General features: G+C 42.9%; 1 protein-coding gene across 2 annotated transcripts; it reads left to right on the forward strand.

The window, feature by feature from the left end:
* Positions 1–637: 637 nt before the first annotated feature.
* LOC111143208 (tetratricopeptide repeat domain 4) lies at positions 638–26,461 on the forward strand. 2 transcript variants are annotated; one of them, XM_022496771.1, is made up of 10 exons: positions 638–799; positions 1,392–1,509; positions 2,456–2,617; positions 6,322–6,399; positions 8,051–8,175; positions 18,346–18,432; positions 20,444–20,661; positions 21,292–21,373; positions 22,855–22,937; positions 25,248–26,461. In XM_022496771.1, the coding sequence occupies exons 1-10, from the start codon at positions 689–691 to the stop codon at positions 25,348–25,350; spliced, it is 1,167 nt and encodes a 388-aa protein (XP_022352479.1). In that variant the 5' UTR covers positions 638–688; the 3' UTR covers positions 25,351–26,461. The 2 variants fall into 2 exon arrangements, with proteins under 2 accessions (XP_022352479.1, XP_022352480.1); XM_022496772.1 differs by lacking the exons at positions 20,444–20,661; positions 21,292–21,373.

Genomic DNA, 26,461 nt, shown 5'->3' on the forward strand with positions numbered 1-26,461 from the left:
CCCTAGCAGAAGGCAGTCACTCAACCAACTGAGCCACCCAGGCGCCCGGGTCTCTAACTCTTGATTTCAGTTCAGGTCATGATCTCAGGATCCTGAATTGAGTCCCTCACCTGGCTCCCTGCTTAACCTGGAGTTGGCTTGGGACTCTCCCTCTCCTTCTGCCCCTCCCCGCTGCACACTTGTGCGCCCACGCTCTTTCCCTCCATCTCAAAATAAATCTTAAAAAAATAAAAACTTTTCCCCGATAGCTTTTGCTAGCACCTGACAGCCTCTTATATCTTCCGTGTTTACTGTTTCTCCCACTATCTTATCAAATCCTGGAGAGTGGGGTTTGATCTGCTTTGGCGACCACCATAGGCCTGCACACACACGGAGCTTGGGAAACATGTATTGACTGGCTGAACAAATGAGTTAACGAAGTGATAGTGGGGCATTGTGGGACGATGGGTTAGCCCACCGCCCCAAAACCTCGGGGGCGGGTCGTCCTCCAGCAGAGGGGAGGGCGGGGCCGGGGAAATGCTGGGCGGGGCGGGGCGGAGCCGCTCGGCAGGGCCCCTGAAGGGGCGGAACCCGAAGTGCGCGGGCAGGCGCGGCCCGGAGGATTGAGGGAAAGGCACCCGCGCAGCCGGAAGTGGACGCGCAGTTCTAGCCGCCGGGATTGTGGCGGCAGGGCTGAGGAGGGGTCGCTATGGAGGTCCCCGAGCCGGACGCTGCCGGCGACGATGCCATGGACTCCTTCCTGGAAAAGTTCCAGAGCCAGCCTTACCATGGCGGCTTCCACGAGGACAAGTGGGAGGAGGTGGGCGGCCTGGGGCCCTGTACGTGTGTGGCGGCGTCATCCCGACCCCCGGGGCTGGCTGGCAGGCGCCTCCCGCGCCCCCCACCGCAGGCCTGCCCCGGGATAGGTGGTTTCTAGCTAGGAGTGTTGGAAACTAGGACCGGGGTTTGGGGGGCCGTCTTCGCGGCCAGTATGTTTAGGAGGGCGGGTTTTGGAGTGAGACCTGTGCCTCCAGCACTTGCTGGCGCAGTTACTTAACTTCTCTGAGCCCGTGTCCTCATTTGTAACATTTCCCTAACTAGAGCCACAGTCTTGTGGGATCGCGGCGGGAGTGAGGGGATACGGTGGATGAAGTGTCTGGAACCTAAAGAGCGCTCAGTTAGTGGTGACTCCCACCGTGCTCGTAAGATTGTGAACCCCAGAAGAATCGTTAGAGATCCTTACCTGCGCTCGCCTCTTACACGTGGGAAACTGAGGCGTGGAGAGGGAGCGAGCGAGCTAATGATGACTTGCAAAGCATGATGAGTCAGAACACTTTGATAGAGAGATATGGAATTGGATCTGCCCTGTGCAAAGTCTTATTCCTGTAGTTCCTTCTTCTCTTCAACTCCAGGAATTTGAGAAGGTCCCCCTGTTTATGAAGAAGGCGCCATCTGAAATTGATCCCAACGAGAACCCTGACTTGGCTTGCCTCCAGTCCATTATTTTTGACGAAGAGCGATCTCCAGAAGGTATCTTACATGAGTCTAATATTTGTTTTGTGTCTCCACTAAATTGAGATAAAGAGCGAGTCAGAAAGTTTCTGATAACAAGTAGTAGTTAGCCTGGGCTAACTCGGCACTATTCCACATACACCCCTGCCACCTACTAAATGCTAGGCTTTGGGGATAAAGGGATGAATATGATTGCCCTCAAAGGTCTCATGCTGCAGTAGATAGCCATATTGTTCTGTGTGTATGTGATAAGTGCCCACGTGTGGTTATGGACTAGGTGCCGAGGGAACACTAAAGAGGGGGAGGTACCAGTGGGCTAACAATGGATTTGTTATTTGAACTGATTCTTTTTTTTTTTTTTAAAGATTTTATTTATTTATTTGACAGACAGAGATTACAAGTAGGGAGAGAGGCAGGCAGAGAGAGAGGAGGAAGCAGGCTCCCTGCTGAGCAGAGAGCCGGATGTGGGGCTCGATCCCAGGACCCTGAGATCATGACCTGAGCCGAAGGCAGCGGCTTAACCCACTGAGCCACCCAGGTGCCCCATTTGAACTGATTCTTAACAATTTTATAGGCTCTTACTAAGGTGAGGAGAGGGGAATTTGCATTCCAGGGAATAAAATATAAGCAAAAACAAAAGTGTAATTTCCCTCCATTTCTTCAGTTATAAAAAAAAAAATACCTTCAAACGGTAGGATAAATATATTTTTTTCTTTATGCATCTTTTTATTTTTTTTTTGGTAAGTGTCTAATAATCTACTTTGTAAGATACTTGGAATTGATTGTAGCATTAAATACACATGACTTTGCTTTTCCATGTTGATACCCACTTTTATAGGATTAATTTTTGTTTTCTTTTTTTAAATTTGGTTTATCATACGTAACATTATTGTATGATTTAGGATATATTTTTAATGAGACTTTAAAAAAATAGGAAAATGATTATTTATTCTCTTCTTTGCAGAACAGGCCAAGACTTATAAGGATGAGGGCAATGATTACTTTAAAGAAAAAGACTATAAAAAAGCTGTGATTTCGTATACTGAAGGATTAAAGAAGAAATGCACAAACCCTGATTTGAATGCTGTCCTTTATACCAACCGGGCAGCAGCACAGTACTATCTAGGTAATTTATTCTATTATTTGGTGCTTTCTAAAGAATTAACTTATGGTAAAAGCCATTATGATGGCCCGTGCAGAGTTTGAGAATGTCAGAAGACGACCTGCTTAATCCAGAAAGGTAAGCTAGATTACTCTAATTGAACACTGATCTTCCAGGTAGACTGGGTGAAAAGGGAAACTAGAGAGATTGTGTAATTCTTGCTATCTGAACCAAATGAGTGACGTACTTAATATATGAATTGGTATGATCTGAGATTTTTTTTTAGCCCAAATTATTCTCTCTAAAAAAACGTGTTTTTGTTTTTTGTTTCGGCCATTTACCCTCTTCTGAAGGATGCTAGAAGGATTCAAGCAAAGAGGTTTTTGTGTGAGAGAAACTGTCTTAAAGGAGAATTTTCTTTTTTTTTTTTTTTTTTAAAGATTACTTATTTATTTGACAGACACCACAAGAAGGCAGAGAGGCAGGCAGAGAAAGAGAGAGGAAGAAGCAGGCTCCTGGCTGAGCAGAGAGCCCTACGTGGGGCTTGATCCCAGGACCCTGGGATCATGACCTGAGCCGAAGGCAGAGGCTTTAACCCACTGAGCCACCCAGGCGCCCCATTAAAGGGAGAATTTTCAAAGAATATTCTCTGGGACCTGAAGTGAAAAATATTCTTTGGACAGTGCTGCTGCTTTGTTGGAGATTGCAGTGCACAGTGTGTTAAAGATGCAAGATGACCTGCAGCAAAGAACTTTACCCTTTCATTCTTAAGTTTTGTAAGCCCCCTTTTCAAGTAACACTAACACGCAGGACTCTTCTGCAGACAGGACTTTGGGAAACACTTGTTATTAAAGAGACCTGGGGCCTCTGAGGGGCTGGTAGAGAATAAGCCTTGCAGTCTAGCTGGGATGAGTCTGCTGGGCCTCATCACCTTTTGAGCAGTGTTTCTCCCCAACCATAGTCTGCTCCAACTGTTGTCTCCTTTAGCATATTCCATTATAAAATTCCAAATACTAAGAGTGGTATAGAACTTTAGAGATTATTGGGCCAACCAACCCCCTCATTTTACATACGCCCAGAGAGGGACCCTCTGATGAGTACTAGAACATGGACTAAAAAACCATTCTTCTAACTTCTGGAAGAATACATTTTCTTCAGCAGATGAACTTGAGTTCTTGTTCTGTGCTAGTGGTGTCGAAGAGAGGAGTAAGAGCTGGCCTTTTCCGGAAGGAGTTTCATTCATTTCCTTATTCAGTCAGTAAATATATATAAAGCATTTATTGTGTGCTAGGCATTGCACTGTGAGCAACAGCTGCATAGTTCCTTTCTTTGGGAACTTAAAGACTGTCATGTGTAGGGCTAATCAGACCAGAAGAAGCACCTGGCAAGAAGAAAACCATGTGTGTGTGATGTCAGAGGAGCAGAGGCATAATCATCACAGTCATTCTTTAAGTGAGATCTCACTGGTACAGCTTACAGAGCACTTTCACATTTGTTATTCCCCTTGACCTCATAGCAACTATATAAGGTAGGTGAGGTTAACAGCTTTATCCCCAGGTAGTAGAACATGCAGCTGTAGCAAAGTACTGCAGTAAGTTTAGTAAAATGAACTGTGTAAGGCTGCACAGTGGTAGGATTATGTAGAATCAGGTCTGATTTGAAGTGCGCTAAATGGAAGTCACCTTTACCACACTTCAAGAAGTACCCAGTGCTATCAGTTCCTTAGTCCTTTGAGTTTCTGCAGTACAACTTGTCAGCTTTGGGGCTTTCCCTCTGCTGGCTTAGAATTCAGTTTTCTTAGGCCTGATTCGTCATTTAACCATTGTCCCTTTGTTCTCGAGCTTTAAAATGTGTTCTGTGTTCTTACTCTTGTCTCCGTGGGTTTATGGCATTTTGAGGGAAAGGGGGAGAGTAGTGGAGGTTTAGTTAAATCCTTATGTTCGATCTACCACCCTTAACCTTTTTGGATTAAGGTCTTTGGATCTCTTTTATATACGTTTTTTTCTGTAGTTAATATCATGCTGTCCTTCCAGTTTTGTGTTCAGTTCTTTTCACTTAATTTTATAACATGAACAGTTTCACCTGTCATTAAAAATATTTGTGAATACTGTTTTAAAAGCTACATAAAGTTGCATCATTTGGACATACCAGTGTTTACACAGGTGGTATTGAGTCTATAGCTGCTTTTAGGTTTTTTTTTTCTTTTTTTTTTTTTTTTTAAAGATTTTATTTATTTATTTGGCAGACAGAGATCACAAGTAGGCAGAGGCAGGCAGAGAGAGAAGAGAAGCAGGCTCCCTGCCGAGCAGAGAGCCCGATGCGGGGCTCGATCCCATGACCCCGAGATCACGACCCGAGCCGAAGGCAGAGGCTTTAACCCACTGAGCCACCCAGGTGCCCCTGCTTTTAGGTTTTTTAAAATAATGCAGTAATGAACACATTTGGTGGTTAAGTTTTCCCACAAATCCTGATTATTCTTAAGGCCGAAGCCAGATTTGGCAAACTGTGGCTCCCGGGCCACATCTGGATCCTTGGCCTCCTGTGAGCTAAAAATGTCTTATGTTTTAAAGGATTGTAAAACAAAGAAGAAAGTGTAACAGACCGTATGTGGCCTGTAAAGCCTAAAGTATTTACTGTATGGCCCTTTACAGAAAAATTTTGCTGACCTCTGCACTAGATTTTTAGATGTGAAAGTAATAGGAAAATACCAGATATTTAAAAGTGAAAATCTCCTTTATGCCTTTCCAGTTTGGATAACAGTATGTATGATAGCACACCTTTTTTTTTTTTTCTTTTTTTTTTTTAAAGATTTTATTTATTTAAGAGAGAGCGAGTACAAAGTGGGGGAGGGGCAGAGGGAGAAGGAGAAGCAGACTCCCTATTAAGCAGGGAGCCTGACTTGGGGCTCTATCCCAGGACCCTGAGCAGAAGGCAGACACTTAACTGACTGAGCCACCCAGGTTACCGTACACATCTTTTTTTTTTTTTTTAATGCATTTACAAATACATATGTGTGTGTACATATGTTGGTATATTTAGATTGGTTTGTTTTACAAAAAAAATTGATATTTTACAGTAGAACAACCAGTTAAAACAGTATTGCACAGGCATCCTATCATGCCTTTTATGTGCACATATATCTCACCCTTTTTAATGGTTGCATAGTATTTAGTAGTGTGGATTTACCAGAGTTCTTTAATTGTTACTACATTGAGGATATTTAGGGTATCACCAGCGTTTCATAATTCACAAATAAAACTAATGCTGCAGTTGACATGCTTTTACATTTATCCTTGCATATTTGTCCAAGTATTTTTAAGGATAAGTTGTTAGAAGAATAGTTTTGGGTCAGAGTATACGCACAAATGCATGCTAATTTGCTCTTTTATTTACCCATAAGAGTGCCCTTTTCCCATGTTTTCGCCCATCCTGGATATTATCTGTTTTTAATTTCTACCAGTTCCATGTTAATTTTAATTTCTTCAGTCACTGGTGATGTTGAGCATCTTTTCGTGGGCGTGCTAGCCATTTACAGTTCCATGGACTTCCAGTGTTACAAGTATTTCTAAGACTTGATGAGCACAACTATATATTTTTTTTAAAAACTGTTGCGCTCTGATTTATATTTCTCCAAGACTATACAGAAATGTCTGTGTCTCTACACATGAAATTTTGCAAATATTCTGATTGCAGTCTTGTTTTCTCTTTTACTAAATGGTGCCTGTTAGGCAATTTTCGTTCTGCTCTCAATGATGTGACGGCTGCCAGAAAGCTGAAACCCTGCCACCTCAAAGCAATAGTAAGAGGTAAGTATTGTAGAACCACAGGATGATTGTCTTTATGGAAAAGTTGCCACTCACTGCGCTGAAAGTTGAGGCATTTTAAGCTTTGATATTAAGGTGCTAAGATACTATTGAAGTCACCTTATTTTTGCAGTCTTGATATTAAGTTCCTGGTCCTTAGCAATGATAACATGTCATTTTAAAAAGAGTTTCCCAAGAATAATAAAACCCTTTATATTTTAAGAATTTGTGGAGAAATTGAAACTCCTCATTTTAAATTAGTAATAAAATTAATTAATTCCAAAAGCCACATCCTAATTTTTTTTCCAAATTATCTGTTTGAAAGGTGAGATCTTCAGATGCCATGTTAATTAAAAGATAAGTTATGGGACCTTTGCTGATAACTCTGATGCTGAGCTGTTCCTAGATTATATTTTCTTTTGTGGTCTGACCTTTCTATGTAATAATAGTGCTTATATTACTTTTATACTTTACCTTTTCTTTGAGAAGCTCAGAGGTGCTTTGTAAACTTTAATTTATTCACCACATATTAATCTTCCTTATACCTCCAAGATCGACTGTTTTATTATAAGCCAAATGCTTTACCAAAGTTAATGCATTTTTAGGTATGTATGGTTAGGGGTTGGTATAGGTAGATCCATGTCCCTCAGCTGTAGGGAAAGAAGGTACTGTTCAAAGATTGGCAACTGGGGCTCTTGGGTGGCTCAGTGGGTTAAGCCTCTGCCTTCGGCTCAGGTCATGATCCCAGGGCCCTGGGATCGAGCCCCGAATCAGGCTTCCTGCTCAGCTGAGAGCCTGCTTCTCCTTTTCCCTCTGCCTGCCTCTCTGCCTATTTGTGCTATCTAGCTGTCAAATAAATAAAATCTTCAAAGATTGGCAACTAAAGTCAATGTAGTCCTGTGGAATTGGGACAAGCTAGAGTCTATAAATCTTGAATTGTTAGTTTTACCTCAGCATGTAACCTTGGCAAGACACCCACTCTGAGTGTCAGTGGGTTTCTGGAAGATGAGGTTGGATTCTATTGACATCTAAGCCCTTTCAGTTCTGATATTTGGAAATTCTGCGGGAAGTCTAAAGAGGCTTACTGGAGAACAACAAAAGTGGTGAGAGGAGAGGTAGGTTAACCTGGAAGCCATTAGGAACAATTTTAGGAGAGACCTAATGTCTTTGGTCTTGCCATTGCTTTGATGAACGGCTGAGGTCAATTCTGTTTTCTGTCTCTATTTAAATACCATCTGAGATGAACTTTGTTCTCATTTGCAGATGAGGAACCTGAAGCTCAGAGTTGCTCAGTATTTTATGTAATGTCTAGTTGGTAAAGAGTAGAGCCAGATTTCCAGCTCAAATCTGTCTGACTCTAAACCCTGTGCACTTTGTCATTAAGTTGTAGCCTTCCCTACTTTAAAAGTCCTTAATGTCAGGGAAGCTTACAGGAGTTTTAAGCTGAATGGGCCCTAGAGATCTTTCTGATCTAAGATAAGTAAAATATTCTTCCTTGTCTGGGGAATGCAGTAGAAGGGGCTTTAAACATCTGTTTCTCTTCAGAATGCTGGCTGGTAGCCAGTGGAGTTTGGGGATGGGGGCTGGTTCCTGCTCAAGGGGAGCTCTTTGCATGCATATTGTCCACGTATTCTAAAGGTTCTGGGTTCTACAGGTGCCTTATGCCATCTGGAACTGAGAAACTTTGCTGAGGCTGTTAACTGGTGTGATGAAGGGCTGCAGATAGATGCCAGAGAGAAGAAGCTTCTGGAAATGAGGGCTAAAGCAGACAAGCTGAAGGTTGGTGGCAAAATCATTAGCCAGTTGGCATTTGTTACTTAGCATTAATTTATTAGTATTTCCCAGATTGTGTCTTTTGGGTCATTGTCAGTTTTTTCTTTTTTAAAAACAAAACCCAAAACTATTCCCTACCTTTGGAACTCTGGAGGACACAGACAAAGACATAAATAAATAGTTACAAGGTGACAGAAGCAAGGAAGAATATATAGTATATATAGTAATAGTATCTAACTTTGCCCTGGACAAGGGCAGGGCAGAGATCCTGATAGCAGAGAAGGTTTGCTGAAAGAGGTGATGTCTGTGTCTAATCTCTTGAAGACTGAGCAAGAGTGTACTCCACTGGAGGGTGGAGTAAGGATTGGAGAACATTCCAGACAGGAGAAAGCATGGCCATCAGCAAGTCCTTGATATTTCTGAAACTCAGACCCCTCTTCGAAAATAGTGAATGTAGTATATGCCTCAAAGGTTTTTATGAGGATTAAATGAGAATGTGTGTGTGTATGTTAGCATGTTTCTTGACTTACAGTAAGGAGTTGATAAATTCGTAGCTATTGTGATTTGAATAAATGAGAAATAGCATAAGGCTGCAATAATACAGTCTGCACACTGTGTAAATCTCTCGAAAGAGAGGAGAGGAAATGACACAAACATTTTAACAGGGGCACCCAGGTGTCTCAGTCTGTTAAGGGTCTGACTCGATTTCGGCTGGGGCAGTAATCTCAGGGTACTGGGATTGAGCCCTGTGTCGGGCTTCCCACTCAGCAGGGAGTCTGCCTGTCTCCTCCCTCTGCCCCTGCTCATGCGTGCACACACACACACACCCTGTCTCTCAGATAAATAAATCTTTAAAAAGAAAAAAAATTAAACCCCGAAGCTTCTCAGTATTTTGTAATTCCCAGCTTTAAGACTTGCATAACTGGGGCGCCTGGGTGGCTCAGTGGGTTAAGGCCTCTGCCTTCGGCTCAGGTCATGATCTCAGGTCCTGGGATCGAGCCCTGCATTGGGCTCTCTGCTAGGCGGGGAGTCTGCTTCCTCCTCTCTCTCTGCCTGCCTCTCTGCCTGCTTGTGATCTCTGTCTGTCAAATAAATAAATAAAATCTTAAAAAAAAAAAAAGACTTGTATAACTCATGATGAAATGCATATATACATAGTAGCAACAGTGATGATAAAACAAGAACAGGAGAATATCAGCAATACCAAAACTAACGTCCAGCATTTAGATAGCGTTCAGTGTGTGTATCTTCAAGATGCTATTTAAAAATCTTCACTTTCATGAATTCATTTAAGCCATATAACAACCCTGTAAGGTAGGAACTATTCTAATTCACTTTGTAGAAGTGAGGAAGCGAAACATAGATCAGGAAGCTGCCTGAGTCACATAGCTCTGGTTAAGCCGGGTGTCAGAACAGGCAGTCTGGCTCTGGAATCCGTGTGCTCAGTCCCTATGCAAGGCTGCCTTACATGTCTATTCAGAAAGCCAGAACTAGACTTCAGATCTGATTCCTGGTCTAGGTCTGTCTTCATTGCTTATACTATGGAAGGGGAATTTTCAGTGCTGTGGAAGCCTGCAGCTCTCCCTGCAAAGGGGTAGGTTTTAGTCAGAAGTCACTCTGGTCATATAAAATGGTAGAAAGAGTAGGTAATTTGTTGACTCACGTGGCTCGGTAGTAGAATTCTGAGCCTAGATAACTGGTGGGCCAGAATTTCTAGAAGTGGTATATATAGGAGAGAATGTCTAGAGGGCTACTGAAGAAGGACATAGCCAAGTTAATCCACAGAAGAACCCTTAGTGGACCTAAATGAAAGCTTGCGGGTCCTGTAGCACAGGTGCAGTTTTTTGGTTGTTGTTTCTATAGATATCTTTTTTAAAATTTAAATTCAGTTAATAACATATAATGTATTATTGGTTTCAGAGGTAGATGTCAGTGAGTCAGCGGTCTTACATGATACCCAGTGCTCATTACATCACAAGCCCTCCTTAATGTCCCATCACCCAGTTACCCCATCCCACCAGCAACCGTCAGTTGTTTACTGTGATGAACAGTCTCTTATGGTTTGTCTCCCTCTCTGATTTTGTCTTGTTTTACTTTTTTCCTCTCTTCCCTTACGATCCTCTGTTTTGTTTCTTAAATTCCACATATGAATGAACTCATATGATAATTGTCTTTCTCTGATTGACTTACTTCGTTTAGCATTATACCCCCTAGTTCTATCCACATCATTGCAAACAGCAAGATTTCTTTTTTTTTTTTTGATGGCTGAATAGTATTCCATTGCATATATATACTACATCTTCTTTTTTTTTTTTTTTTAAAGATTTTATTTATTTATTTGACAGACAGAGATCACAAGTAGGCAGAGAGGTAGACAGAGAGAGAGAGAAGGGGAAGCAGGCTCCCCGCTGCCCAGAGAGCCCGATGTGGGGCTCGATCCCAGGACCCTGGGATCATGACCTGAGTCAAAGGCAGAGGCTTTAACCCACTGAGCCACCCAGGCGCCCCCCCCCCCTTTTTTTTTTAAAGATTTCATTTATTTGACAGAAAGAGACATAGTGAGAGAGGGGAACACAAGCAGGGGGAGTGGGAGAGGGAGAAGCAGGCTTCCTGCCAAGCAGGGAGCCCGTTGTGGGGCTCAATCCCAGGACCCCAGGATCATGCCCTGAGCCAAAGGCAGATGTCCAACAACAGAGCCACCCAGGAGCCCCCCCCCTTTTTAAGATTTATTTATTTGTCAGAGAGTGAGCAGGCAAGCATGTGTGCACATGAGAGCATAAGCAGGGGGAGCAACAGGCAGAGGGAGAAGTAGGCTCCCTGCTGAGTAGGGAGCCCGGTGCAGGACTCAGTCTCAGGACCCTGGGATCATGATCTGAGCCAAAGGCAGACACTTCACCAACTGAGCATCTGGAGTCATTCTATAGTTTGGCTGTTGTGGACATTGCTGCTATAAACATTGGGGTATAGGTGCTCCTTTGGATCACGACATTTCTGTCTTTGGGGTAAATACCCAGTAGTGCAATTGCTGGGTCCTAGGGTGGCTCTATTTTCAACTTTCTGAGGAAACTCCATACCGTTTTTCAGAGTGGCTGCACCAGCTTGCATTCCCACCAACAGTGTAAGAGGATTCCCCTTTCTCCGCATCCTTCCCAACATCTGTTGTTTCCTGACTCGTTAATTTTAGCCATTCTAACTGGTGTGAGGTGATATCTCATTGTGGTTTTGATTTATATTCCATGATACAAGCACACAGTTAAAGAAAGATGTCAGGGCCCAGAAGCCTGACACTGGGCATGGGTGACATTGCTGGCTGAGTGTAAGTTTTATTCTATATCTGAGTATAAATTGACGCTGGATTCCTATGTGCTTGGCTTGTATAAGCAGTGGATATCATGTGGCTATATTAAAATCCGACAAAACAGCCATCAAGGCAGTGAACATTACCAGAAATAAAGCATGGCTTTATTAAATAATAAAAGGGTCAGCCTATCAAGAAGACTTAACAGTTCTAAGTATGCATTATCTAATAACAGACCTTCAAAATGTAATAAGCAAAAAAATTGAGGGAGACAAATCTATAAATAGGTGTGGATGTCAACATCCCTTTCTTTCAGTAATTGATGGAACAAGTAGATAAATCAGCAAAGAGAAGTGACATCAGCAAAAATGGCCAAATAAAGATCTAAAATTCTTTATTTCATAAAGTCTATGGAAAACTGGCAAAAATGCTCAGAGTCACTAACTTTTTTCAGAGCTCTGAAATGAGCCAAAGGCTTATAGCAATCTGGGGAGTGTGTATTCTAGAAAAATAGCTGAACCTCCATAAGCACAGCAAGTTTTGTGACATTTTATCTTGCCCTGTCCCCTTCTCCTCCCTCCCTGGTACCACAGTAGCCTTGAAAGAATCGTGGTGAAAATGAGTAGCCCAGCAGCCATCAGAAGAGGCAGACTGGATTAGAGGTTGTTCAAAGCCCTGTTCCCAGAGAATTGCCATTATTGGACTATCTGGGTGGTCTCCTAGAAGACCTCACTCACAAGGCGGATTTTAGTTAACTCATCTTGGAGCTATCCCAGTATGAAAAGCTTTTTGTTGGGGGGCGGGGTGCGGCTGGGAAGGAGGGATATGTCAAAAACAGAAGTAGTTATTTGAAATTGCAGCTGCCTGAGATAGTGGACGCCTGGGCAAACAGTAGGCTTAGCAGAATATTTAAAAGGAAAAGCTGGGGGGAATGAGATTCTTCAGGGACTTTGAAAAGCTCCAGCATATTCCTGGAGTAAGGTCACATGTGCATCCAGGGCTATGCATGTGCTCAGGAAGGATCTAAGAAGGCCCTAAGCTCTGACCTCTGGCTGACTTGGAGGCTCTGTGGAAGCAGTAAGTGAAGGCTGAGGCTGAATTGTAAATTGTTAGGGTGAGTGTTGAAGGTGTGCCACCAGATGCACAAGAGAGCCCCTCAGCTAAGAGTGGGAGACTTTGGCTTCAGGCATTTAGGGAAATCTGCGCAATCATTAGCTGACCACTAAGCTAAGTGTTTAAAGACTTTATTGGTCACATAAAACCAAATACAGGCTTTACAGAATGTTTAGGAAAGTAACTAAACAGTGACAACAGCAATATCCAACACTGGAGAAGAAAGAGGAAGAATCCAGTTTCTAGAGTTGCCACATTGTATTATTTTAAATGTCTGGTTTTCAGTACAAAATTACAAGACATACAAAGAAGTAAGAAAGTATGACCCATACCCAGGAAAAAAAAAATCAATAGAAAATGTCCCTGAGGAAGCCCAGACATGAGACTTACAAGACAAAGACTTTAAACCACACTTTGAAATATGTTCTAGGAAAAAAGAAAGCAATGTCTAAAGAACTAAAAAAATATGAGAACAATGACTTACCAAATAGAGACTGTCAGTAAACTGAAAAAGAATCAAATAGAAGTTCTGTAGTTGAAAAGTGTAGTAACTGAAAAGTTCATATAAGGGTTCAAGAGCAGAACTGTGAAGATAGATCAATTGTGATTACCCAGTGTGAGGAAGAGAGAAAGAAGAATAAAGAAACATTAAGAGAGGGGTGTCTGGGTGGCTCAGTCAGTTGGGCATCTGACTTTTGATTTCAGCTCAGGTTATGATCTCTGGGTCGTGGGATTGAGCCCTATATCAGACTCTACACTCAGAGGGGAGTCCCCTTGAGATTCTCCTCTTTCTCTCTCTCTGCCCCTCCCCACATACCCATGTTCTCTCCTTCTATCTTTCTTTAAAAGTAAATAAATAAATCAATCTTTTTAAAAAGAAAAACATGAAGAGAGACTGAGGAACCTGTGGGATGTCATCAAGTATTATCATAGATATGGGAGTCCCAGGAGAGGGAAAGAAAAAGGGACAAGAGAATATATGAAGAGATAATAGCTGAAAACTTCCCAGATTTGATTTAAAAAAATAATTATCTACCCTTCAAAGAAACTTAACAAACTCTAAGTAGGAGATACTTGAAGAAATCTACACTCAGATGCATTATAAACTGTTGAAAGTCAAACATGAAAAAGTTAAAAGCATTGAGAGAGAAGAGACTCTTCACATACAAGAGAGCCTCAATAAAAGTAACATCTGGGGGCGCCTGGGTGGCTCAGTGGGTTTAAGGCCTCTGCCTTCGGCTCAGGTCATGATCCCAGGGTCCTGGGATCGAGCCCCGCATTGGGCTCTTTGCTCAGTGGAGAGCCTGCTTCCTCCTCTCTCTCTGCCTGCTTCTCTGCCTACTTGTGATCTCCATCTGTCAAATAAATAAATTAAAAAAAAAAAAAAAATCATCTGAGGGATGCTTGGGTGGCTCAGTAGGTTGAGCACCCAACTCTTGATTTTGGCTCAGGATGTGATCTCAGGGTTGTGAGATCAAGCCCTGTGTAGGGCTCTGTATTGGGCGTGGAGCCTGTTTAAGATTCTCTCTGACCCTCTCCCTTTGCTCCCCCAAAAGTAGCAGCTGATTTCTCATCAGAAGCCATGGGAGCCAAAGGGCCATGGGTTGACATTAGGAGTGCTGAAAAAAAGATTGTCAACTAAGAAGTCTATATTCAGCAAACCTATCCTCCAAAAATGGACAGGAAAAGTAAAACTTTAGGTGCAAATGATATGATGTTGTATATAGAAAATTCTAAGAAATCCACTAAAAAAACCTGTTAGAATTAATAGATTAGTAAACTGGTATGATAGATTAATATACAAGACCCAATTGTCTTCTGTAGACTTTTGGTGAACATTTCAAATATGAAAACAATTCCATTTATAATAGCATCTAAAAGAATAACATATTTAGGCATAAATTTAACAGAAGTAGCATAAAACTTATAATCTGAAAATACAAAACATTGCTGAAAGAAATTAAATCTAAAAATATGGGAAGACATCATGGATCAAATCTTAATATGGTTAAGATGAAAATGCTCCCCAAATTGGTATGCAGATTCAACTCAGTCTGCATCAAATTTCCAATTGGCTGCTTTGCAGAATATTGACCAACTGATTCTAATATTCATATGTAAATTCAAGGGACCCAGGATAGCCAAAACAATCCTAAAAAAAAAAAAGAGGACTCACACTTCCCAGTTTCAAATCTTACTGTAGAGCTATAGTAATCAAGACATTGTGGTACTGGCAGAAGGGGATAGACTTACAAATCAGTGCAATAGAATTGAGAGCTCAGAAATAAACCTTCATATTTATAGACAGTTGATTTTCAGCAAGGGTACCTAGACCATTCAGTGGGGAAAGAATAGTCTTCCATATCAGCACAAAAAGCATGTATTTGGACCCCTACCTCATACTACATACAAAATGGATCAAAGACCTAAATGGAAGAGCAAAGCTATAATAAAACTCTTCAAAGAAAATGTTGGCATTAATCTTCATGGCCTTGGATTAGGCATGCTTTCTTAGATATGACACAAAAAGCACAAGAAACAAAAAAGGTAAACTGGACTTCATCAAAAGTAAAAACTTCTGCTTCAAAGGCTATCATTGATTAAATGAAAAGACAGCCCACAGGGTGGGAGAGTATTTGTACATCATAAATCTGTTCTGGGAGCTTTATCCAGAATGTATAAAGATCTCTTAACATCTCAATAATTAAAAGACAACATCATTTTTTATTTTTTATTTTTTTAAAGATTTTATTTTTATTTATTTGACAGAGAAATCACAAGTAGGCAGAGAGGCAGGCAGAGAGAGGGGGAAGCAGGCTCCCTGCTGAGCAGAGAGCCTGATGCAGGGCTCGATCCCAGGGCCCTGAGATTATGAACTGAGCCGAAGGCAGAGGCTTAACCCACTGAGCCACCCAGGTGCCCCAAGACAATGCCATTTTTTAGATAGTCAAAGGATGTGAACAAATGTTTCTCCAGAGGATACATAAATGGCCAAAAGGCACATGAAAGATGCTTAACATTCTTAGTTATTAGGGACATGTAAATCAACACCACAGTGAGATGCTATTTCACACTAAGATGGTTATAATTTTTTTTCAAAGGAAAATAACAAATATTGAGAAGGATGTGGAGAAATGGAAACCTTCACATGTTGCTGGTGAGAATATAAAATGACAGCCACTATAGAGAACAGTTTTGACAGGGGCGCCTGGGTGTCTCAGTCAGTTAAGCGTCTGCGTTCTGCTCAGGACATGATCCCAGGGGCCTGGGATTGAGCCCCACGTCAGGCTCCCTGCTCATTGGGGAGTCTGCTTCTCCCTCTGCCCCTCCTCCTGCTCATACTTTCTCTCCTTCTCTCTCAAAAAATAAAATATTAAAAAAAATTTTTGACAGTTCCTCAAAACATTAACCACAAAATTATCATATGAACCAGCACTTCTACTCTTAGGTTTATACCCAAAGAAATTGGAACAAAGTATTGAAATAAATACTTGCACAGGAGTTTTCTTTCTTTCTTTCTTTCTTTTTTTAAAAGATTTTACTTATTTATTTGAGAGAGAATAGAGAGAGCATGAGAGGGGAGAAGTCAGGGAGAAGCAAACCCCTACACGAGTTTTCATAGCAACACTGTTCATAATGGCTGAAAAGTAGAAATGATCTAAATGTCCATCAACTGATGATAAATACAATGTGGTATGTTCATACAATGGAATTTTATTCAACCATAAAGGAGAATGAAGTATGATACAGATAGCAGTGTAGATGAACCTCAAAAACACTTATGTTAAGTGAGAGAAACCAGATATAAAAGATCACATATTGTATGACTATATATATCAAATATCCAAAATAGGCAAATCTGTAGTGACAGAGAGCAGGTTAGTGGTTGCCAGGGGTTGGGGACAGCGGGAAGTACGGAGGTGTTTAGCTAAGAGAAATGGATGCTCATAAAAAGTCTTGTATAAGAACAGTCACAACCTATTTTATTCAGAGTGATCCAGAAACAGCTCTTGTGTCCATCTAACAACAGGAAGGAGATAAGCAAAGTGTGATATTCATACAGTGGGACATTAGTTGGTAATAAAAAAACCTATCAGTGATGGGATAGGAGAGAGCATGAGGGAACTTTCTAGGGGATAGAAATGTCCATCTTGATTGAAATGTTGGGTACTCAAGGTGTACCCTTGTCTAAACTCATTGAACTATACACTTAAAATCTGTAAATTATTCCTCAACAAAATTGATTTTTTTTTTTTTTTTTTTTTTTTTTACTTGACAGAGATCACAAGTAGGCAGAGAGGCAGGCAGAGAGAGAGGGGGAAGCAGGCTCCCTGCTGAGCAGAGAGCCCTATGTGGGGCTCGATCCCAGGACCCTGGGATCGTGACCTGAGCTGAAGGCAGAGGCTTTAACCCACTGAGCCACCCAGGTGCCCCAAAATTGATTTTTTTTTAAAAAGAGCAGCAGACTCCGCAGTTCAGGGCTCCTCTGACCTGGTGGTCATTCTACTTTTTGTGGCTGCCAAGACTCCAAACTTCATATGAGACTTCATAAGCCACGTCACTCACATGTATAGTGTAAATCAGAGTAAAACAACAGGGACAGAGTCTGTATCATTCTTAATAATTCTCTAGTGTGGACCAGACACTGCGGTTGGATGTAGCTCAACTGTGAAGGTAGAATTGGACATGGTTTTTAGTGGTATCCATGGGATGGAGTACTCTGGATAATGTAATCGGACTTCCCAACAGCAGAAGGCAGTTTTGCAGCTCTGTTGGCAGAATGGATTGGAGGAGGAATGGACAAGAGTTATCAGCCATTGTAGCCATGAAAGGGTAGACTTTGTTCATGAGAAATAGAAGATATGTGTTAGCCTTTGTGAGGCTTTTGTGGGATGGATGAGGGATGGTTGGTACAGTAGTTTAGATCAGAAGTCAGCAAACTGACCCCAAGGCCAAATCCAGCCTGTGGCTTGTTTTTATACATTCTGTGTACTAAAGATGTTTTTCACATTTTTAAAGAGTTATAAACAACTAAAGAAGGTAGATAATATGCAACAGAAAGCATACATGGTCTGGAAAGCCTAAAAATACTAATCTCTAGAAAAAGTCTCTAAAAAAAAAAAAATCTCTAGAAAAAGTTTGCTGACCTCTGTTAATCTACGATCCTGGGGGTAAGAGCAGAATCAACTAGTTTGGGGCAGATTTGCAGGAAAAGGAAATCTAGATTATGTTTCTGCCAGATTAAGTAGAGTGATAATTTTTTTCTCTCATGGATTGTAATTGGCAAAGGGCCAGTTCTTACCCTGGGTTTTTCCAGTATTTCCTATACTCCAGCCATTCCAGAGAAGTTGAAATACCCCACAGACCCTGATGTCAGTCCCTCTACTGAGAATGACCTTTCCCCATCTGGTGGAATGTTCTGTGTCCATATAAACCTACCTCCTCAGTGGGGCAGAATCCATCACTCCACTCTATTTTATAGTACTGGATTCACATCAGCAGGGTAATACATAACAGATATTTCATTGTCCCTCTCAGTAGACTGAGCAGCGTGTGTATGGGAACTATACATTTTTAAATTTCTGCTGCCATGAGTCCTGGCACCAGGTGTGTGCTCTTAAAATGTTAATTGAACTGACTCAGGCCATTGGTATTGCTTGACACGGGAACCTGGGTTGGACAGATACTGGAGACTAAGAAGCAGGCTGGGGTGACAGAAGGAGTAACAAGCTCCTGGCACTGATGGGTCTGAATTTCATTTTTAGAGAACTGAGCAGAGGGATATCAGGAAAGCAAAGCTGAAAGAAAAGAAGGAGCGGAATCAGAATGAGGCTTTACTTCAGGCCATCAAGGTGAGTTCTCAAACCTCAGGCCCATATGGTCTTGCTAATCCTCAAGTTTGTTAGGAACCTGTCTTGGGATGCTTTACCTGAATGAGTCTGTTCATTTTCTCTTTGGTTTGATGAAGCAGTGTGCTGAAGGGGCTCTGGAATCAGACCCCCTGAGTTCAGTCAGCCTCCCTGCTTGTGTACATATGTTGATCTCAGGTAAGCTGTACTTACTGGATAGTTGCTATGGGCTAAGCATTACTTAATCTTCACAGTGGCCTTCTGAGATAGATCTTCTAGCTCTTGATTTGCTAGGTGGTGATGTGGTTTCAGGGAGGTGAAGAAACCTCACACAGCTAATGTGTATCAGAGGCAGGTCCTTCCTCTTAGCTACTGCATCCTGAAAAAAATCTGAATTTTTAGGATGTTGCTCCTTTAACAACAATAAAAATTCGACCCACTCATTTCTTCCCTGCATTATAAATGGATGTAGTCTGAGCCAGATCTTGTTTTTACCTGGATATTGGATACCCAGCAAGTCAGTTGTGGAGCTCTGGCTTGCTTGGTCTTCACAAAGGATAAGACACATGCCATGAGTTTGGAGAGTAGGTTCTTGGTTTCATTCTTTGTCGAGTCAAATGATGCACCATTTAAGTTATTTGTTGACTTTGAGAACTTCACACTACCAAGATGGACTCCACTAGTGCTTCCCCATAACAATCTGTTAACTCCTGTTAACAGATTAAGCAGGATGGAATACTCCACAGATTGTCCTGCTAATCCCCATTCACAGTGAGAGATTTGGTCATTTTCTAAAATGTGGAATATTGGAATGCCCATTCGCATACAGGCCTGATTTTGGCTCTCTCCTTTAGTTTGATCCTGCATCTCAAGCTTCAGTGTACGTAAGAATTACTCTAACAGTTGTATACACAGACCATATTCTACCGATGGTTTAAAGCAGGAGCCAGTAGATCACAGCCCTGCCTATTTGTTTATATGTTACTTATGGCTATTTTCACACTCTGGTGGCAGAATCAAGTAGTTAATTTCAGCAGAGGCCATTTGGCTCACAAAGCCTAAAATATTTCTCCCTGACCCTTTAAGGGAAAGTTTGCCAGCCTCTGATTTAGGAGGTATCAAAAGTAATTCTATTTTTTATTTTTTATTTTTTTTCAAAGATTTTATTCATTTATTTGACAGACAGAGATCACAAGCAGGCAGAGAGGCAGGTGGGGTGGGGGGGAAGCAGGCTCTCTGCCTAGCAGAGAGCCCAACGTGGGGCTCGATCCCAGGACCCTGAGATCATGACCTGAGCCAAAGGCAGAGGCTTTAACCCACTGAGCCACCCAGGCACCCCATCAAAAATAATTTTAGATTGCATGTAACTTTCCCCTCTTGTGCTAGCCTCCACACACATACATAAAGAGACAACTCTTCTATTCAGACGTTTGATTTATCTTTATTTCCATGAGACAGTCAAGATTAGGTCAATATGTTTTATTTTTAGTATTCCGTGTCCTAGCTAAACCAGCACACTTGCTATTTTTGTATATGCTACACTCTTGATCTTATCTTTGCCTTTGCATATGCTGTTCCTTGGAGGTGGAATGCCTTTCCATCCTTTCCCCACCCCTCCAACTTCTCTGCCTTTCATAGTTACTGCTCAAGGCCCAGCATTCCCCAGTCTTCTCCAGCCCCCAGGCAGAATTAATTATTGATGGTCTGCACTTATGCACTCTACTTTCTCTTACCTTATATTGTATTTATTTCCATAGCTGTTTGCCCACTAGACCATGAGTGGGGTCTTAAGGGCAAGAACCATGTCTAGCTTTTTTCTGTGACACAAGGTCCAGTATGTGGTGGAATCCTTGCGAAGGTGAGTTATCCCTTCTGTGCTGGGCCTCTGGGGTAATGAAGACGAGTTGTGTAGAGCTGGCTTCGGGGAGCTCACAGTATGGTGGTTTCCCTGCTGTCGAAATGGGCTTGCATCCTTTCACACAATAAGGTTTGTATATTTCTGTTTTTAATCCAGGCTAGGAACATCAGGCTAATCTCTGAAGTTGATGGTCAGGATGAAGATTCAGACTCAGAAGGTGTAGGTGAGCTTTTCCTGGATGGGCTCAGCTCGGCGAACCCTTATGGAGCCAGGCTGAATGTAGATGAGCAGGGCAGGTTAAGCTGGCCCGTGCTCTTTCTGTACCCAGAGCATGCCCAGTCGGACTTCATCGCTGCTTTTCATGAGGACTCCAGGTACTTACTTGCCCAAGAGCCCTCTGTTTTTGCTGGCATGCTCTTTCCTTGCTGTCCCTTGGGAGAGGGACAAGTGGATTTTTGGTTGAGGAGGGAAGAGAATAGAGGGTTAACAGTGTGGTTTGACATAATCTCTCTATCCTGGAGCTGATTTCTCCTTTTACTAACTATAACTACCTTTGCAATGATAGACATAAGTCTCACCATCATCCTGACTGGGATAGTAAGTAGAGCACCACAGTCCTGTTTGTCAAGCACTGACACATATCTCTAGTGAGATACAAAGTCATTCTAGGTAGCATATGCATAGTAATTGAAGTGTCTATTTATTAGAAAAAATATAACTAGCAGTTTTAATGTGTGATTCCATAGGGTTAATGCTTAGAATGTGACTCAATGTAAGGAATGTTAAGCCTGAGTCAGTTTAAAGAAAATTATTGTCATAATAGGACAAGTAATACACATTTACATTTTGCCTTAAACCAGATGGTTTTGGCTCGAAATGGCTTAGGCCTGCATTTCATGTTTTGTACATTTTTGATAGCAATCTGAATGGGTGTCCAGGGACTGTGATGCTGGAAAATAGATCATGAATTATTAATACTCAGAAAGTACATGTTATATCCTTAGGTTTATTGATCATCTAATGGTGATGTTTGGTGAAACGCCCTCTTGGGATTTAGAGCAGAAATACTGCCCTGATAATTTAGAGGTAAGAGATGTTTTACCTTTTTCCTAGATGGGATATTTTTTGCAGGGGTGGGGTGTGTGTGTGTGAGGGCAAGTTTTTACTGCTTTTAAAAAAAAAATTGTGTCTGGGTGACTTAGTGGGTTAAGCATCTGCCTTTCGCTCAGGTCATGATCCCAGTGTCCTGGGATCGAGCCCCATGTTGTTTTCCCTGTTTGGTAGGGTGCCTGTTCCTCCACCTCCTTCTCCCCCTGCTTATGCTTGCACATACTCTCCCTCTCTCTCAAATAAATAAATAAAATCTTTTAAAAAAATAGTGTCAAATGATACAGAACATAAAATTTACTATTTGAACCATTGCATCGGTAGGATTAAGTACACTCATATGGTTGTACAATCATTCCCACTCTTCGTCTCTGCTTCATCATCCCAAACTGAAACTCTGCACCCATGAAACAGTAACTCCATTCTCTCCTCCCTACAGCCCTTGGCAGCCACCATTCTACTTGCTCTCTCTATGAATGAGACTACTCTAGGAACCTTATTTAAGTGGGACTATATACTGTGTCTTTTTGTATCTGGCTTATTTCACTTCGCTTGATGTCTGAAAGTTTCATCTGTATTGTAGCCTGTGTCAGAATTTCCTTTTTAAGGCTGAATAGTATTCCATTATTCCATAGTTGGGACCTTTTTTTTTTTTTTTTTTTAAATCACAGCTTACAGTACAAAGACTTTCTCTTTCAGTAACCATTTGAGAGTAAGATGCCAACTGATGCCACATTGGCCCTGAATACTTCAGGGTCCGTTTCCTACAGACAAGGGTATTTTCCTTCATGATCCCAACTCTCAAAATTAGGAAATCAGCTTTGATACACTAGTACCGTCTAAGTCTCAGACCCTGTATCAGCTGTCCCCTCACAAGAATACTTGTCTCAACCACATGGGCTCTGACATCTCATTATGGACAGCCATTCTACCGGGTAACCCCTATCACCGGGCTTATGCTGGCCAGCTCCCAGCAAGGCTGCCCTCCAGTGACCAGGCTCTGACACCTTCACTCCCTGCCAGCCCTTCTGTACGGACATCTTCCTTACCCTGCGTGGGCTGTGACACCTGCACAGGGCCATCATCCTTCTCATCCTCGGGCTCCTCCCCTTCTCTGGACCACCGTAGCTTTCTTCCTCTACATCTAAGGGGTCTAGGACTGAATCGCTAGGGAAGGGAAGGCTCACAGGCCTGGGTTTGAATCTTGGCTCCTCTGTTTGCTAGCTGGGTGTTACTGGTGAGTTATTCCCCTTCTCTGAGCCTTCATTCTATCTTTGGAAATGGAGCCCATGATACCTTTCTTAGTATGGGGGGTGAGGACTGAGTGCTTTATACTCCACAACTCTACAAAGGACTCATTGCCATCTCTTTAGCTTTTCCCTTGACTTGGCCTCAGCATGCGTAGTGCTGCTGAGGCCCTGTATTTGTGTCTGATTCCTGTTCCTCTGTTATTCTTACAGGTCTACTTTGAGGATGAAGCGGGGACAGAACTCTACCGGGTGCCTCCCAAGAGCACGCTGCTGCACGTGCTGCAGCACCCCAGGTGAGCCACCTTCACAAGGCTGAGCAGACCAGGGAAGTGCTCAGGCGCCATCCCAGGGGTACAGCCAGGGTCTCATTCCACTGCTGAAGGGTTGCCTTGTATGCCCCTCCCTTTCGCCCTGGACACAAAACTGTGAGATGGCAACCATGGAGTCTGGCCCAGGTCATTGGCCAAACAGCCTTCAGTATGACTCAGCATGTCGTGATGCAGCCAGGAACCTCTCAGATGGGGAGAAGTGATGGGGCTGGTCTGAGATGGGACAAGCTGTCTGGCTGTTGGACCTAAAAACTGGCACTCCTGTTCCTCATTGTGCGTGTGTCCCCTGATACTGTTATATGGAAAGAACATTGGTTTGTGAAGTCAGATGCCATCATTTACTGGCTGTGTGACTGTAAGCACATACTGCCTCCCTGGGGAGGTTTCCTCATCTTTCGGATAGGAATACTAATTTGTGGGGCGCCTGGGTGGCTCAGTGGGTTAAGCCGCTGCCTTCGGCTCGGGTCATGATCTCAGGGTCCTGGGATCGAGTCCCGCATCGGGCTCTCTGCTCAGCAGAGAGCCTGCTTCCCTCTCTCTCTCTGCCTGCCTCTCTGTCTACTTGTGATCTCTCTCTGTCAAATAAATAAAATCTTTAAAAAAAAAAAAAAAAAAAAAAAAGGAATACTAATTCGCGCCTGCATTTTTCTCAGGTGTTTGAGAGCCAGTGAGAGAGTAGGAGTCAGAGTGCTTTTGTAAACTGTAAAGGCCAGTCTTGTTATGAGAGTGCATCTTTGTTAGTAGCTGTGGCAGCCCAGCTGGATTTGGCTTTTGTCTCTTTGTTCAGCTTTGGGGTATTCCTGGACCATAACGGAATCCCCTCAGTAGATTTGTAAGTTGACTCTTCGACTCTTTTCCCCTAAGCTTTGAGCAAAGCAAATGCTCTTGCATTTAGGTTAAAGGAGTCTGATGTGTTGGGCATGAGGGTGGTTGGGCATGGTGGGAAAGAGGCTGGAGAGCTGGGCTAGGGCCATTCATGAAAGCTTGAACGCCCTGCTCAGGAGCATACTTCATCCTGATAGTGGTATGTGGAGCCCCAGAGGACGTGTAGGTAAAATTTACAGAGTAGTATACAGATTTTACATGTACGAGTTGATGATGAGGCATGAGGTAAGGGGCAGATTGGCGAGAGATTTCAGAGGCAGATTGGATGGGAATTGGTGATGTGGTGACTGACTTGGTAGGTGGTCCAGCTGGTCGTGATGCTTATGCTTTGGCTTATCAGGCAGGAGGGGTAGATTTCTTCAGATATGATTGATGACTTTTCTTAGTGTTTTTTTCTGGCACTAAATCTCTTTGTCTCCAGACAAATTTTTAGCTATTCATTTTTTCCATTATTAGCAGATTATTACCACAGTTCTTTAAAGGCCTGAGGTCCACTCTCCCCATCTCCAGAAAATGGGGGAGAAATCTAAAAAAGTAGATCTGTGGAGGAAAGCCAGTTTCATGCTTCTCAGAAAATGTAAACACTGTTGAAAATGTTTACTTTTTAAATAACTGGCATAGGTAAGAGGCTGTTCAGGACAGGATTCTGGCAACTTAAGACCTTGAACTGAGTGGAGTTAAGATACAGACAGCTCCCCCCCACCACCCCCCACCCCAGTCCAAGCACACTGGGTCATGCTAACACTCCTCGGTCTGGGAAGCCAAGGCCTTGCCCACCTCTCCAACCTGCCCAACTACACCTGCTTTATGCCCTAACAACAGCAAATGCTATGGTGCCCCGTACCTCCTTGCTTTTGCTCCCCCGTGCCTCACCACTACTCCCGTTTTAAATCAAAGTCAAGATGGATAAGGCATCTGCCAGGAAGCTTTTCTTGATTCCCCTTTCCTGTAGAGGGAATCATGCCCTAAGGCTGTACCTCACAAATGCTTCTACAATTGTTTTTGCTATCACTAATTGATTATTTATCTCCCTTCCCTCAGGACTTGAAAGCAGGGATGAAGGTTTCTGTTTGTTTTTAGCACGGGGGCCCAAGTTACCCTGGGCACCCTGGGCACGCACTGTTGAATGAATGAAAGGATGAAGGGAGGGATGAATGAATGAATGGATGTTCTTAAAGTTTGATTTCATGTTTAGCCACAGACATGATGCTACAGGACAGGTCCAAATGCATTTGCCAGATATGTAAACAACCGAACAAATAAATGTGCTAAACTGACATTTTAATGTTGACTTACATCCAAAGGTTCACCTTGAATGTGGCTGGGAGGGTGCATGGATGATTAAGACCACAGTTCAGTTAACCCCTTCTTCTGTTGTGTTCACTGCAGGTACTTTGTAAAAGCCCTGACACCAGCATTTCTGGTCTGTGTAGGAACCTCTGCTTTTTGTAGGAATTACCTCCAGGGGAAAAAGCTGCACCAGGTAAAGTAACCAAGCCAGGCGGAGCCAGGCTCCCTGGATCTCCTCCCTCATTCGCTTCTGCCTGGAATCCAGCATTCTGGAATCAGCTCAGGCCTTTATGTCTGCCACCGTGGGGACAGTGGTAGGGGAGAGCTGCTGACTTCCTGAACTGCATTCTCTCCAGTCGAAGTGCCAGGCTCCAGCTGGTCTCCACTCTCTTCTGTTGATACAAGACTCTGTACCTCTCATGACATGCCTGGACTCACTGTTAGCTGTGTTACCACCAGCCTCTATCTCTGAAGGGACCATCGTACAGTTAACACAGCTCCTGACCTGAGGAAGTCCTGGCCTTTGGACACGGACTCGGGATCTAGGTCCACGGTTCTGGCTGGACCTTTGTGGTATTAGAGGCTTCAGAAAAGCCACCCTTCAAACCACATGTATACACAAACCATACAAATAATTTTAAGATATTCAGGCTAGGGACTCAAACCTCCAGGTGTCTTATGAGCAGAGAGGCTTGCTCTGTGGGGATACTAGATATCCTTGGAGTGAGATGAGGTCAGAAAAGCTGGCTTCTGTTTCTGCACCCGTAAAGACCTATAAACCGGAATCTTGCAAAACCGTTCTCCTGATCTGTGTAATACCAGTTCTCCTGATCTGTGTAATAGGGAAAACTGACAGACTTGGATGGTAGACTCTTGAGTTCCTCTCTAGTTTTCACATTTTAGGATTTTTGGCAGTTGAGTCATTGTCACAGGTTGTATTTTTGTGTGCAGCTGTTCGCTCCTTCCTACAGGGTAGTTTGTGTCCTTCCCTGTAGCCACGGGCCTGCTTGCGGCATCCGCCCCGTCCCACCGGGGTGGCAAAGGGACAGGGGTGGACACGTCTAGATGGGAGGTTGGGGAGCATTGTGTGGTGAGTTTATGCTTTTCCTTTTGCCGTGGGAACACATTTCCCAGCTGGCAGCGGTCCCATCAGCCTGGGTGCCAGAACGGTAAGACACATGGAGCAGGTCTGAAGGAGCTGACCTGCAGCCATTGATCGTAACAAGAATGAGAAATAAATGAGATTTGGGGGTTATTAACTGTGGCAAATCTAAGTAATACATCATTAAACCGAAATCAGCTGCTGTCCTTCA

The sequence above is a fragment of the Enhydra lutris genome, unplaced genomic scaffold, assembly GCF_002288905.1.
Source record: "Enhydra lutris kenyoni isolate GAN:26980312 unplaced genomic scaffold, ASM228890v2 scaffoldscaffold9, whole genome shotgun sequence".
Taxonomy (NCBI): domain Eukaryota; kingdom Metazoa; phylum Chordata; class Mammalia; order Carnivora; family Mustelidae; genus Enhydra; species Enhydra lutris.

Coding starts and splice junctions, on each gene's coding strand:
- LOC111143208 (XM_022496771.1), top strand. CDS start 689: ATGGAGGTCCCCGAGCCGGACGCTGCCGGCGACGATGCCATGGACTCC. Junction 1,510..2,455: donor CGAAGAGCGATCTCCAGAAG/GTATCTTACATG, acceptor TCTTCTTTGCAG/AACAGGCCAAGACTTATAAG. Junction 2,618..6,321: donor AGCAGCACAGTACTATCTAG/GTAATTTATTCT, acceptor GGTGCCTGTTAG/GCAATTTTCGTTCTGCTCTC.